This window comes from Oryzias melastigma, linkage group LG9 (genome assembly GCF_002922805.2).
Source record: "Oryzias melastigma strain HK-1 linkage group LG9, ASM292280v2, whole genome shotgun sequence".
Taxonomy (NCBI): domain Eukaryota; kingdom Metazoa; phylum Chordata; class Actinopteri; order Beloniformes; family Adrianichthyidae; genus Oryzias; species Oryzias melastigma.
Window position 1 is genome coordinate 12099506 of NC_050520.1, and position 15886 is coordinate 12115391.

At 41.8% G+C, this 15886-nt stretch overlaps 1 protein-coding gene across 1 annotated transcript; it reads right to left on the reverse strand.

Annotated features, from left to right (window-relative positions):
• Nucleotides 1-941: 941 nt before the first annotated feature.
• ube2l3b (ubiquitin-conjugating enzyme E2L 3b) lies at nt 942-11589 on the reverse strand. Its single transcript, XM_024260146.2, has 4 exons — nt 11494-11589; nt 7398-7493; nt 7136-7322; nt 942-1953 (listed from the first exon to the last, which is right to left on the reverse strand). Exons 1-4 carry the CDS (start codon nt 11518-11520, stop codon nt 1799-1801), a joined length of 465 nt encoding a protein of 154 aa, XP_024115914.1. The 5' UTR covers nt 11521-11589; the 3' UTR covers nt 942-1798.
• Nucleotides 11590-15886: the final 4297 nt, after the last annotated feature.

A 15886-nucleotide genomic window follows, 5' to 3' on the forward strand; every position in this document is an offset into this window, starting at 1 on the left:
ACCTCTTCTGTTAGCTATAAACCGACCCCAGCCCCACGTCAGGGAAGAAAGCAGTTATCTGGCCCCCACAAGAAAAAGTTTGGGGACCTGTGATCTAGAAGAAGACAGATGATCAATAAACTCCTAAACTGTGAAGAGGTCAAGCTGTTATTGCTGCCCAGGCAAAAGCTTTTATGTTTATGTTTATGACATCTAAACATTGCGTAGGAAGGTAGATGAGAGAACACTTGCAGTGTTTTTTTAGAGCTTTGTAGATCTGTTTTTTATTGGATCTAGAACAGAAGAAGTTGGTGCCTCATCTCTGAAGGACCCAGACTGATCCGTTTTACTGACTTGTTTACTGAATCATGAGCACAGCAGAGGTCAGTCGAGCCTCGGCTCTGGAATTTCTTCAAGCAGAAAACTGTTTTTTAAACGTGTCTAAAGCAGGAGACTTTAGCCGATCTTTCTCAGCTCAGCAATTACTGGAAATTGGACAGTAAAATGATACCCTGGGTCTTAAATCAACCTGTGTGAAGAAGCCCAGCAGAAGGATATGCATTGAATCTGTTCTCAGCGTTTCTTCACTGGAAGGTCTACATTGGTCTACATTGTTAAAGTCTGCAGGTTATAACACTATTCAAGGCGACCCCTGGCCTTACAGATCATGTATCTACAGCTCCTGTGCTCCTTACTTGACCTTGATTCAATCAGAAAAGCAAAAACTCTTCTTGATGATTTCTGCTGGATCTCGTAGATCATAGATCAGTGATTTGATGGTCAATCCACTTCATTTTGAACACGCCCAACGGGTTCATCAGCCTCACATTTGACCTTCAGCAGAAAAAGCCCAGTGTTCATTTCTGTTCTGTACGTTTTCAGTAACGGTACATTTGTCACCATCCCTTCATCTCCCACAGTTCGGTCCAATACCAGAACAGAACCTGACAACGGAAGCAGGACACATTGGGCCCAATGGTTAGCCATCTTTATTATGAATGATATCGGACCAGTTTAAACAGCTGTTACATGGTGCTTTTAGGCCACTGCAGTCCCGCTCTGTGTCCTGACCCGGTCCGGGCAACCAATGCGCTGTTGGCCGCCATAGACGCGTGGTTCTGGGCCCGTCCAGGAGTTCGAGCCTCCTTCTCCAGCTTCTCCTGGTCTAGCTGGATAAGTGAGGCCCCACCAAACTCGGGCTGGCGGAGAGCTTGTGTTCTAGTGTGGCTGGGCCCAGCAGTGGGACAGGGGACATGTATGGGAGGTTCTGACTGACCCAAACACATTCTTCCCACCAATGATTAACATGAAGTGCCAATCAAAACAATTTAGGTAAGCGAGTGAAGGAGGAAAAGAAAAGCAGAGGTGGCCCGAGTCATGCAGCAGACAAAGTGAAGGTTGTGTTCTGAGAGGAACCGTGGATGTTCGGAGGAAACCCGCTGGGTCGAGGCGGGTCTCTCAGAACACCTGGGAGCTCCTGGCAGCAGCTTCTCTCACCTGGACTTCAGATGAAAGGAGCCTGATCAGGGATGGAACTGAAAGCTTCTACTCATCAAAATACAGAGCGGACCTGAAAAGAGAAGGTTCTGAACGGAGGAGCAGAACCGGTTCCGTCTAGCTGAGCGGCGTGTTCCCTTGCACCTGTTTCCGTTTGTGGCCTTTAGAGAGCAGAAAGTTGGAAATGGCCTGGAGGTCAAAGAGGACGAGGGGGAGGCTGCCTGACCCACAGGCAGTCCTCAATGGGAGGCGAGGCCCGGCCAGGGAGGGGACAGGGGAGGGGTCGGGGCGGGGGAGGGTGGGCTCTGAGCGCATCATGTGATCAGTCCAGTGGCCGCTTCTCGCCGTGTTTCTTTGTAAACTCCTCGGCATTCTTCAAGAACTTCTTACGGTCCTTTGAGTATTCTTCTGCCAGGTCGGCCCTCAGAGGGTGCTCGGGCTGCGGGTCGTTGACCAGAGCGATGAGGGACTGGATCACTGCAACACAAACAGAACCCCAATCAGAACCACAAACAGTCCACACTCAGCTGCTGGTGCTCATTGATGAGTCGCTCAGGTAAGGTGAGCCTGAAGAACATTTAAACAGCAACAATGACCCCCTTTCTGCTGTTCAGAACCAGAAGGGTTCTGGTTCTGGAAGGCAGAACAGGGGTTTAGACTTTCCTCTGGATGAACTGGAATACCTGGAGCCTGAGAAGCAGCAAACCCGAACAGCTAAGTGTGTAAAATAAATGAATAATGCTTTTTTGCATTTATTGTGAGAATGCTTAGTAAGCATTCACACTCTAGTGATCCTCCTGCTCCTGTCTGTACGTTCTTCCTAAAACTCAGTCACACTTTCAGAGATTTCAGCAATCTTAGTATCAAAACGTTCAGCTCGCTCAGGACATTACTGCTTGTATTTTTGGTATTCAGACATTTTTTGAAAAAGTTTTTGAAATATTGATCAAAATATGCCCCATAGAAAATGAACGAGAAATTGCTCAAATCTTTCAAAAACTTGTAAGCCTCTGCATAGTTTCAGATAGACACAATTCAAATCTTTAAAATGTTTGACAACTTTTAAGGTAACTTGGAGTTTAGCTTATATTTTAGCAAAATGCTAACAGTTTTTGGCTAGTTTAGACAAAATGATAAAATATTGGCCAAATTAGAAATTTTATTCAGTTATTTGAGAATAATGAAGAGTTTAGCTAATATTTAGCATCATGCTAACAGTTTTGGCTAACTTAGACATTTTTTTCCAAATTTTTAGGCTTATTTAGCATTTAGCTGATATTTTGGCAAGCTTTCGGTTCAGTTTCAGCATCTTCAGCCGCCACATTTAGTCTACAGCATTCACACTAGTGTCGTCACAGGCAATGCTTGATATCTAGTAAAAAAAAAAATGGAGTTGAGCTTTATTTTAGCAACATGCTAACGTTTTTGGCTAATTTGATATCTACTGAGGTTTTTATAGGCCAATTTAGAGTTTAGCTTCCATTTCAGCAACATGCAAAAGTTTTTGACTAATTTAGTTTACTGAGGAATGTTCGGCTATTTTGGAGTTTAGCTAGTATTTAAGCAACGAGCTAGCTTTTTTTTGAATAATTCGGCATTTACTAAGGTTTTTGGACTGATTTGGAGTTTAGCTCATATTTAAGCAACACATTACATTTTTTTGCAAAATTGGCATGCATTATGGATTTTTAATTTTTCAGAAACTTAGGTGAACTTCAGAGCTTTTTCATAGCTCTTTCGTGGAATTTCCAGTCTTTTAGCAAATTTAACATTTTGCAAATAGCTTTTGCATTTTTAGCAAATCCCTGCAGCATCTTCAGTGACTACTTTCAGCAAAAAAGCATTGACAATAGTATTATCGCAGGTAGTGTAACTTTTCTATTTTTTTTTTTAAATCCCCAAAACACAAGGATGACAGGGACTTTCTGTGGACACAAGATTTATATTCATGTTAAAATAAGTAAATAAATCAGATTTTTTCAAAATAAAGGAAATAGTTTTATTTTTTCCCCCAGTTTACATGATGGCGTTAAATTATCAGTTTGGTAAATTTAAACTTAAGGTTTCATTTCATGCATATTCTTCTTAGATCTGCAAAATAAAAGCACCAGTGGAGTGAACAAAAAGTGGTATATAGCATAGACTTGTATAACACTTTATACCTTCTTGGAAGACCCAAAGCGGTTTACAGTCACAGTCCCATTCACCTATAAACACACATTCACACACTGATGGCGGCTCCTCTGCAGAACGCTGGTACCAACCCAAAACCACGTGGAGTTCAGTGTATTGTCCAAACAACACTTCGGAACGGGGGCGGGCAGAGCGGAAACCAAACCTGCGATCTTCCGATCAGAGGTCGACCACTTAACCCCTGCACCATAGCAAAGGTAGAGTAAAACTGTACTATATCAAACAATTCATACACTTCTCAAATCCAGTAAACTGATTTTTATCGGGTTAAAACCAGTTTTGTTGCACAGAGATTTTCTCTGTTTTTGTTCAGTACAGGATCACTCTAAGAATGAAAATGAAGCGGGCGTTGTCTCCTAACACACCGTCAAGCACAGAGCAAAATAAAAGAGAGTGACTGGCAGAACCCAGAGACAGATCTTTGTGTTTGTCTGCTTTGATTTTGACTTCTGGGAGAACATTCGTCACCGTGTTCTGACACCACCGTGATGCTCTCTGTCATCTTTGCTTTTAGGATGTTTACCGACATCTCTTATCTTGTGTGTGGATTTGAAGGAGGGTTCTGTCTGCCACTCAGTCACATGCTGGCTGCATGTGCAGAGAAAACACGTCAGATTTTGCTCTTCAAACAGCAACAAAAGTCTTTTCCTTGACCTGGTTTAAAGAATTTTAGCAGCTGTTTTTAAGACTTTTGAAAAGTCTTCAAATTTAGGACTAAAGCACAAATGCAGTCATTGAGTTAGATGATATATCTGCACTTTGATGTTCCCAGGATCACTGGACTCAATGCTTAAACACAAGTGGAGTGAGTGGATGGTGGGTGGTCTAGCAGCGCCCTTGTTGGATGCATAGTTCTAGTAAACCTTGTTAGGTTGTATTTAGCTCAACATGCAGGGATTCAGGAGTTTAGCTTCACAGTGATCAGAATAGCTTCAACCAGCTGATATTCTGATCCTGTGTGACACCCATGTGCAGACACTCCTGTTGATGCTTCACACCTCCATTCCTGAACGTGACAGAACTACTGCCAACTGCATATAAGAACTGGACTGAGTGAAGAACCTGCTGGCTCCAAAAGGTCAAAATCCCAAAGACTTCTATTAAAAAAAACTATATTTGTCAGAATAACCATTCTTGCTTACCTTTTACCTTTTATTAACATGTTCTTGATTATCCTCTTTTTGCTTCACAGTATCTTTTTTCTTAAGTGCAACTTACGCAAATTATAGACTGACAAATTAGATCCCAGACAGCAAGGCCAACTGGACCCCAAATGGTGAAAGGGGGCAGAAAATCTGGCCCCGATTGGGTTTGTCTTATGTTTGCCCACATTGTCTTAAGTGGGACTCAGTGGGTAGCTCGCTACAACAGAACTTGCAAGCTCGCTACAGCGGAGCTTGCTAGCTCGATACAGCGGAACTCGCTAGCATGTTACAGAGGAGCTCGCTAGCATGCTACATGAGAACTCGCTAGCATGGTACATGAGAACTCGCTAGCATGCTACAGTGGAGCTCGCTAGCATGCTACAGTGGAGCTCGCTAGCATGTTACAGTGGAGCTCGCTAGCATGTTACAGTGGTGCTCGCTAGCATGTTACAGTGGAGCTCGCTAGCATTGTACAGAGGAGCTCGCTAGCATGTTACAGAGGAGCTCGCTAGCATGTTACAGTGGAGCATTGCTAGCATGTTACAGTGGAGCATTGCTAGCATGTTACAGAGGAGCTCGCTAGCATGTTACAGTGGAGCTCGCTAGCATGTTACAGTGGAGCTCGCTAGCACTTACAGTGAAGCTCGCTAGCATTTTACAGTGGAGCTCGCTAGCATGCTATAGTAGAGCTCGCTAGCATGTTACAGTGGAGCTCGCTAGCATTTTACAGTGGAGCTCACTAGCATTTTATAGAGGAGCTTGCTAGCATGCTACAGTGAAGCTCGCTAGCATGTTACAGTGGAGCTCGCTAGCATGTTACAGTGGAGCTCACTAGCATTTTATAGAGGAGCTTGCTAGCATTTTACAGTGGAGCTCGCTAGCATGTTACAGTGGAGCTCGCTAGCATTTTACAGTGGAGCTTGCTAGCATTTTACAGTGGAGCTCGCTAGCATGTTACAGTGGAGCTCGCTAGCATTTTACAGTGGAGCTCACTAGCATTTTATAGAGGAGCTTGCTAGCATTTTACAGTGGAGCTTGCTAGCATTTTACAGTGGAGCTCGCTAGCATGTTACAGTGGAGCTCGCTAGCATTTTACAGTGGAGCTCGCTAGCATTTTACAGTGGAGCTAGCTAGCATGCTACAGTGGAGCTCACTATCATGATACAACGAAGCTACACACTGCGCTGTCCACTGGGCGGCTGGCTAGCGTAGTGAGCCAACCCACCGAGTTCCAGCTTAAGCCATTGTGGACAAACCCAATCAGGGCCCATATTTTCTGCCCACTTTCAAACCGTAAGGGGCCTACTTGGTCTTGCTGGCTGGGATGCTTAAATAAAAGTGGTTGGAGCCTGCGGCCAACTACGTCATCCGTTCAAAGTGTTTAAACAGATTTTGTGTAGCCCGCTCAACTGTTAGGGGCGTGGTTTTCCAACAAGCTCCCTCCTGATTTCGGAAAATGGTTGCCATAGAAACAATGACTCGGACCAATTACTGCTTACTGATGTCACTTGACTCCAACATGGCGACGTCCGTATCACTAAATATGGCGAGTGAGTTAACTTAATTTTGTGAAATCAGAGTAGGTCACTTTTTATGGATGATGTCACCCAGTCCAGTTCTCAGATACAGTCAATGCACAGAACAGACTGATCCCTTTAACACTAGAGATGTGGCAGCAGACACCTTCATAACACACGTTCTTTGACAAACTGCAACTTCTCGCCATTTACATGATCAAGGTGAAGGTTGGACTCCTCCCCCTCCTTCATCTTTAGACGCTTTTCTCAGTGTCAGAATCAACTGATTTACATTGATTGTGAATTGTTGCGTATCAGCCGTTTTTCTCCACTTCAGAATCCATCAGAATTTAGTTAATAACATCAATGGTTAAAAAGTCACAACAGCTGAGAGAACGTAAACATTGGAGCTTTTATGAGTTAGCAAAACTTAACTCCATCCCCCCTAATGTTTTTTCTTCTTTTTTGGCACCATGCTGGGCAGAGCCAAGTTCCTTGTAAATTGTATCCCACTTGAGAATTCTTGGCTCAGACAGAGGCTCCAGGCTGCTCTCTGGTGGAACCATCTTTGAGCTCACGGAGCAGAGACTTTGTCTCCAAGAGTTCCAGAGATCATTTAGATATAGATTACTGTTATTTAATCTGGGTGGTCCTGAACTGTGCTGCTATAGACTTATACTGATATATATATATATATATGATATAGAATATGTTTCAGAATGAACTTTTTGTCAGTCTGCTTTCACTCTCATCCTCTCTGGTGTCTCTGGTTATAGGAAGAGCTCTCGGATCAGAACAACTCACCTTGGTCAGTTTTGGTGGCTGGCTTCCAGTTCTCTGCACTGATCACAGGGAGGCACACTTGGCCCTTCTCGTCAATGTTGGGGTGGTAGATCTTGGTCTTGAAGGTGATTTTAGGGGGCTTAAAGGGGTACTCGGTGGGGAAAATGATCTCAATCCTAAACGCACCTTTGTCATAGGGTGGATTGTCCTGGAAGTAAACAGAGGGTTTAGGAGGTGATGCTTTACCGAGTATTGGGAGTACAGAGGAGGAGGAGCTACTCACAGGAACGATGAGACCTTGCCATGACAGCAGGTTGGATTCCTCCACCTGGATGTTCCTGAAGTTCTTCATCCCAGACCTGCGGATCTCCTCCAGTTCCTGAGAAACACGAGACAACCAGGTTCATGAAACCTAATGAAAATCCATTTTAGCCTTTGTGACCACGCCCCCCAGACCAGGTCTGCATGGTAACACTTATGTCTAGGAGACTTGCATGGTTTATCAACACACATGACCGAAGACCAGCCAATCAGGAGGAACCAGGGTCACATGGCAACACCATAAACAACACACAGGGTTGATAAGATAACTTCTGCTTTCAGACAGGAACACTCAGTGCAATTAACCAAACATCTACCAGATAAGGAGCTCTGAGGCTGAAGCTCACACAGGTGAGGGATCAGAGCCTCGCTGAGAACTGGTTAGTTCAGGGGTCGGCAACCTTTAACAGTAAAAGAGCTATTTGGGCTCATATTCTATTGATTAAAACCTAGAAATATCTTATTTTAGCCTTTATGAAATTTTGATTTTTCATTAATGACGTTTTTCTAAAAATAATAAATATTATTTTTATTTTGTGCATGAACAAAAGCAAAAATATAAGAAGAATCTAGCACCTCTCAAAATTTGATTTTTCTTTTTTTTAAACATTTGACAGAAGCTCAAATAACTCATTTTCAAAATAAAAGATGCTCTGTGCAAAACAGGATCATCTCAGTGCAGCTCTGGATAGCTAGTAACCAATGTTGTTCAGCAAAGTTTTGCTTTGCATATAAAATCTGTTCATTCTGAAGGTAGAGTTGATCAAACAAGACGTCTTCAGGTCAACAGGATGTAAAAACCTACATAGTTTATCATCTATGTGAACCTCAGACATCAGTTTAAAAAGGTAAATCTAAATTAAATAAGCGCTAATTAAGTAATTATTTTTCTTTTCTTTTTTGTTCTTTTTCCCTCTTTGTCCTCAGCAGTCTTACTCTGCTGGGTTTTGTTATTTTAGTTTGGATCTTGGTAGTCTTAGTTTTCAGGCTTTGTTTATTTGTTTTCTTTAGATAGTTTTGGTTTAGCAGGAGCTGCTGACTCTGACAGTCGACATGTCTGGATCAGCAGTCTGCATGAATTATTTTATGTTTGTCCAAGGAGCCATAATGGAGAGATAAAAGAGACACATGTGGATCTGGAGCTGCAGGTTGTAGACCTGTGGGCTAGTGAGTCAAGGGACATCACCTGTTCAATCTCTGAGTTTAAGATTTTAGGAATGTCCTAAAGACTGAAACTTGAATGGCTTTTCATTTTCTTTTACTTAACAGAGGTTGTTCTTAAACAGAACACTTTAAGGAAGATCTGACTTTTAACACTTAAAACGAGTTTCTAGAAAGATCTTTATCTGCAATATTTCTAAAATGAAGAATATCCTGTTTCTAGAAACACCTAAATGCTGCGGCAGGGTTCGTCTTTTCATCAACTGCCTGTTAAAAGAGTTTTCTTTGGTAACACAAACATTTAAAATGTGCATGTTATCTGGTAGTTTTATATTTTTTTCAGTCTGTAGGATCACCAGTCCTTTCTAGAATAACAAATACTACAGTACAAAACACAGAGCCTTCAACCAACAGGTTTCTGTTTAAGGAGCCAACTTCCTGTTTCTGTTTGGAGGGCAGACTTGAAATTGTCTCTTAATAAACTAAGGTAATTCTTCAGGTGTGCTGTTACGAACATAGACTCCTGCAGGGCTGAACTGGCTGCTCTTCCTTTCTTCATTGAAGGTCTTTGCCCTGTCTTCTTTCATTCATGAACGTTGACATCATTGTGGCCGTTGGTAACCTGTCTCTTTAGTAAAGCATGTGTTCCAGTGTTTGTTTCTGATGGCCATAACCTCTCAGACCCAAGTGGTCATACAGCCACCCTGACTCAGTCAGGCTGGAGCAAGGGGCCCTAAACTACGGCCCGCGGGTCGGATCATTTGGCCCGGCCCCCCACATACTATCAGAAACGCCGATCGAGTCCCACATAGAACGTGACTCTTGATTCCACCCTTCTGCAGTCTGAACTATGACGGGAGAGGATTCACTTTCTTTATTTCTTTATTATTCTTCCACGTTTTTTGGACGTCTATACCTCTTCAGTTCTTTCAGCTATTTAGCTCATTCAGCTATTAAAATATTCAGCTCTTTTTATGTTAGCTTTCTCGACTTTATTTTGCAGCTACTAAGGATTTATAGGCTATTTTGGGATTTGTTTTGACTAAATTAGACATTTTACCAGTTTTTTTGGGCTAATTTGGCATTTCGCTAATATTTTAGCTAGCTATCAGCTTCAACGTTTTCAGCTATTAGCTTCAGCCATTTCAGTTATCAATTTCAGCATCTTCAGTTATCAGCATTAGCATCTTTAGTGCCCCATTCACCTTGCAGCCTTCACACTAGCATTATCGCTGGTACGCTAACTTCCAACCATAACCCTGATATTTCGTATGCAACTTTTGCACATCCGCCTGCTCTGGTCACTTTATTCTCCGCCTCATTTCTTGCACATAATTGATCCTTTTTTTTATTGAAATCTTTTTATATTTTTACATATTTATTACTGTGTGTTGTATAAATTTGTCCACATTGAAAGTGAGTTGTACCTAAATTTCGTTGTAACAGCTACAATGACAATAAAGGCATTCTATTCAATTCAATGCTATATATCTAGTTATTAAAATGTGCTGGTATTATTTTTCTCTATGAAGATGACAGAAAGGAATTATTTTTAATTTGGTAGCTTTCTGGAAAACCGTGATGTTTACGTTTAGGCTGTGACAGCTGAACTTTCACTGTTAGCCTACAAACTGACCCGGCCCCACACGAGACAAGAAAACCATGATGTGACCCTCACAAGAAAAAGTTTGGGGACCCCTGGGCTGAAGGTTTGAATTATTCTTTCAGGAATAACAAGATTTTCTACACAATTTCACTATGAATGAAGGGAAACTTGCAGTGAGACCATGTGGTTTTGATTCATTATAAATGATTATTAATCAGGAAGTGCATTATTGGATAGTTTGGTGTTTATCTTGATTACTAGAAAGCCTTGAGACAACTGGTGTGAAATGGCAATTTGGAGTTGAACTGAATTAAACTAAACAGCAACAACAGCAGAGGAGATCAGCACCAGATCAGGAGGACCAGCAGAGAGGAGATCAGGAGGAACTACCAGAACAGGAGCAGATGGAGGAGAGGAGGACAGGAAGAGCTGCAGACTGCTCTGCTGTCAACACAGGAACAGGGAGAACCTCACCACACAGGAGGGAGGCTCGGATCCGGTCCAGCTTGAGACCAGAACCCTGTTATTTTACAGGAGTCATGGTGACCTCCTGAAGACCACGTGAGGAGCAGTCCAGGACCACCAAAACCGTCAGAACCACAGATCCAGATCACTGGCCCGCTGACGGCGCTGTTCCGCGCCTGACCCTTCATCACAACACCCCCCACAGTCCGGTTCCGCCGGGTCTGTCTGTAGCTTCGGTTCGGTCACAGTAGAACCGACAGGAGAGACTCCAGAACCCGCGGGATCAGCCTCCCGGCCCCTGGACCGGGTTGGACGGACGGATACGCGGAAGTGAGCCAGCCGTTGCGCAGAGCCGCAAACCGAAACTGACGCTGCGTGTCTGACGCAAAACGGAGAACCGAACCGACTCAAAACAACTGGGGCCAACCTGGACCGACCAGGACACTTCGAACCAGGTCAAGATCCCGTCTGGCTGCGTGTCCACCGAACTATGTGACGAGTTAGCTGCCGGCGGCTAGCCGACCAGAACTCGACTCAGACCAAGAACCGCTCGAACCCGACCCCTCCCCGTCACCCCCCAGACAGCTGTCTGCCTCGGGTCCACTTCGACCCTGGCCTGAACCGGCAGCGGTCCCGGACAGGCAGACTCTGGACCCGGGCCTGGAGCGTCAGATCCCGCGGATCGGGACCTCAGTCATGATCGAAACCACCACCAACGCCACCGAACCGGCTCGGTTCCTAAGAACCGAACCTAGCGCGTGCGGCGGCGACACGGGGTCTGTGGACGGTCACAAGAACCTAAACGGAACCGAACCGAAACCTTTACCTTGGCCAGCCTCCTGCTCGCCGCCATCTTGGAATTACTGTGTTCCCACAATGCACCACGGGAGGAAGAAAGCACTTTATTGTCTTTATTGACACTTTTCGGCGTTGCACACGCGCGCGCACACACAACCCTACAGAAGTTTGTGCAGCGAAACAAACTTCAACACTGTAATGATTTCTATTCATTTTAAGAGTATAACATGGAGGTTAGTGTCAGACAAAAACAATACACACCTTAGATTCAAAATACCCCCAAAATCTGCCCCATGAGGGCAGCAGGCCTCCAAAGGATCTGAGAGATCCCATCTGAGACATGACACAAACAAAAAAACTATAAACTCATGACAATAAAGAACTAAAGAGACAAATTGAAGTGCATCCTTAGCAAGCAGGTATAGATGATATAATACTATTTATTTATTATTAACAACAGGTAGAGTTAAATATTGGAGACCTACAAACTCAAAACTAAACTCCACCTTGTTTTTAGCAACTAGTCCTAACTGTTTGTTAATTATAGGTCATAGATATGACAGAACGAATCATTACATAGATACATCCATCCATCCATCCATCTTCTTGACCGCTGCTTCCCTTTCGGGGTCGCAGGGGTGCCGGAGCCTATCCCGGCTACTGAAGGGCGAAGGCGGGGTACACCCTGGACAGGTCGCCAGTCTGTCGCAGGGCCTCAATCACACACCCATTCACTCTCACATTCATACCTAGGGGCAATTTAGAGTCACCAATTAACCTATGAAGCATGTTTTTGGACGGTGGGAGCTGGAGTCCCCGGTGAAAACCCACACATGCACAGAAAGAACATGAAAACTCCACACAGAAAGGTCCCAGCTGATGTTTCTGTCTCAGATCCCCCAGCTTGGATTTGAACCGGGGCCTTTTTGCTGTGAGGCAAGAGTGCTAACCACTGCACCACCATACAGCCCTAGAAATGAATTAAAATTTAAAAAAGCAAAAAAAAAAAAAATGAAAAAAAAAATGCTGCAATACCATGTATTCTAACGAGAATTGCATTTTGAGATATTTATAACATGTTCTTATGCCATTTTCTTCCCTGATGGGGGAGATTTATGAGAAAATAAAGATCAAAATTACATTTCTGAGTATTCAAATTTTAGAGAATCGGGAGCAGAAGGAAAAATACTGCCTAAAAAAGATTGGATTTGTGACAAAAAAAACAAAGACCCCTTGCACAGCTTCAATTCGATGCATCCACTTTCAGACGAATAGATCCATGAACGTCTTTGTTTTCCTCATCTGAGCAGGAATCTGGATCTAAACTGTATCTTAACTAAACCTCCAATATTGCTCACCATCTTTGTTGGACCACTAATTAAAGGATGGGGGAGTGAGGGGTGTAAGCTAGTGGGAAAGAGTTAAAAAAAAGGGATAATGGGAAATCAGGGAAAGCTGATCCCGAGGTGAAATTCTGATGAACTCCTGCCGCTCTGTAGAAACTATGTCCTAGAAAATAACATAGTTTTTTTTTTTTTTAATTAGGCTGAAAATGGCATAATCATAGATAAAGGACCACAGGGAATTGAAAATTGATCAAAAAAGGGTTAGAGAGGGACTTTGGAGAGGATCTTTTAATGCAGGGGTGTCAAACTCAATCGCTCAAGGGACCAAAATCCAAAAACACACCTTAGGTCGTGGGTCGAACAGGATAAACATTTATTGAACACAATAAAACTACATTTTTATACTTTAAAACCGTAACCTTTTTATGAATTAGATATATAACATTACCTGTGATTATAATAGTGTAATGCAGTAAGCTGAATTTGGCTGATGAAGATGCTGAAATTGATAGCTAAAAACGCTGAAGCTAAAAAGCTGAAAACGGTGAAGTTGATAACCAGCTAAAACATTATCTAAGTGTAAAATTACCCCAAAAAACGAAATTAAAAAAAAGCATAGGTTAGCCAAAACAGCTATTATGTGGCTGGATAAATAACTAAACTTCAAAATAGCCAAAAAAAAATGAAAAGAGCCTAAATTAGCCAAAAGAGCTAGCATATAGCTGAAATATTAACCAAAGCCTAAAAAAATCTTAATAAAAATAGTCCAAAAAGATAGCTGAATGCAGGAAATTTATTCCAGAATAAATCAACCTAAACCTTAAATAACTTTCAATATTTTACTCTACAAAAAACATATTTTAGACATTAGATTTTTTCATAGTCAAAGATGAAATATATGAGAAAACCTCCTGATCCTTCAGAATCAGTCAGAAGTATCTATGCTCCAAATAATCTTGTTTTCTCTGAAACCATCTAAGTTTCTGAGATCAGTCTGTTGTCAGGACATATCATGGCTGATATTTTCCCTGAAAAAGTAAAACCTCTCTTTCCATTGAAGGACGGGTTTTCAAGACAACTCAGTTTCTGATTGGCTGATAAGTTCTTGAACCTGCCCCCTTAAAATGAAGCCATTTGTTTCTGCATGGCAACAGCTCTGGTTGTGATGATGAGCCGATGTGTCACGGGTCATAATTAACTCATAGTGTGTGTGTGATGACAACATATGTATGCTGTCACACCCACATTAAGGAATGACCCTGCTGAGACAGCTCACACAAAATATGTCTTTGAAAGATATCTAACATTTTTATAGTTTTTTTAGCTTAAAGAGGGACACATGTAAATGCCTTTGTATATTTATTTTTATTCTCCTTCTAATTACTACATTTTTTAGAGCTGGCACTGCTAGAAAATGTGCTGCTTCCTCTGGGGTTCTCGTGTCTTGTTCTTAGAGCCACAGGGTCAAGAACCGCTACAGGAAGCAGAATCTTTATTACACCCAGCAGCCAATCCGTAGAAGCCTTCTCCACAGTTTTTTCAGAGAAGAAGACGAACATAGCTTCAGATACAAATAATTTGGTGTCTATTACTCTCCTTTATACTCATGATATTTATAGTGGAGTACTTTTTTTTCTGATGAAAGATAAAGTCTTATGATAAGACTCATCTGTAGTCTTAGTTAACTCTGTAAAACATCCGGCCCTCCTGGTAATTCTGTCATTATTGCATTATTGCAGGTAATGCTACATATCTAGTTCATACTTTTGTTAAAATGTTCTCGTTATAAAGTCTTAAAAATTAGCTCCGATTTTTCCCACCAGCTCCCATGGTTTTATTATCTTCTCTTCGTCCAGGTAGCTTCATCAATCTGAAGCTGATATACTGATCAGAGTACTAACACAACACTGACCAGGACCAGAACCATCACAATTATTAAAAGTTTTCTGGGTTTTTGACCTGGTTCACAAAAGCCTAAAAGGTAGAAACAAATCTTAAAACCAGCAGCAGTTCCACTAACCAGGTTCTGTCTAAAGAGCAGGACTTTATTTAAGATCATAAATACATTACTCCTTATTTACACGAGGATTCAAGATCCTCTTTTTGTATCATTTCTGCAACATTTGTAAAAACAAGAGCATTGTTTCTCAAATCTAAAGCAGGAAACAATTCTATGCATTTATTACCCTAAAAATGTTCAACTGTAATGTCAGATTAAAAAAACAAAAAAGGATAACTATCCTTAAAAAAGTGCAGCTGATTCAAAACACTTGTAAAGATCATGGCTGGTGTTAGTTTTTCTTCTTTAGCTGTCCACTGAAATCATATTTTTAAAGTCCCACTCTGATCATCTTTTGATATGTTTGTAAAAATGTTCCCAGTGGTCTTTTTATTATTATTATACTGCTTTTAGACAAAATAAAAAAATCTGTTGTTTTCTAGGACCTGCGGTGGAACGGTGACCTGTCCACAGAGTACCAACCAGCTTTTTCTATCAGCATTTTTTTGTCTGCTCCTGATTGACAATGAATAAATGAATAAAGAGATAGGCATAAAGGCAATTTTAAGCTGAATTTTCTTAATATCCTCCATCATTAGAAAAAATGTAACAAAATCATGTTAAAAACACATAAAAACATTTTTTTATTGGCATGGGTCTTTAATGATTACTTTTAAACTATTGATGGATGTTTATAACGTAGCATAAGAACTTGGAGGTATTTTCATAAAAACTAAGCAATATAATATATATATATATATATATATATATATTTAGTGATCTTTCTTTTTTTTAAGGGGCCATCCCATGAAAAAACAACTTTTTGATCTTTTAAGTGTGTTATACCGTTCATTCTTCAGTATAAAGAACCTCAAAGCGGTATTTTGATTTGTTCACGCATTTCTCAGTTATCATCTCAACAGCAGCCCCTCCCATACCCACGAAAACGAGGGGCTCGTCACGATCTGACATCATAGAGTGAGACCGCCCCTTTCAGGAAAAATCTGCTCTGACAGCACCGCCCCCAGTCCAACACCAACACTCAATTTCTCAACGGAGTTAGCGATGATCTGCAA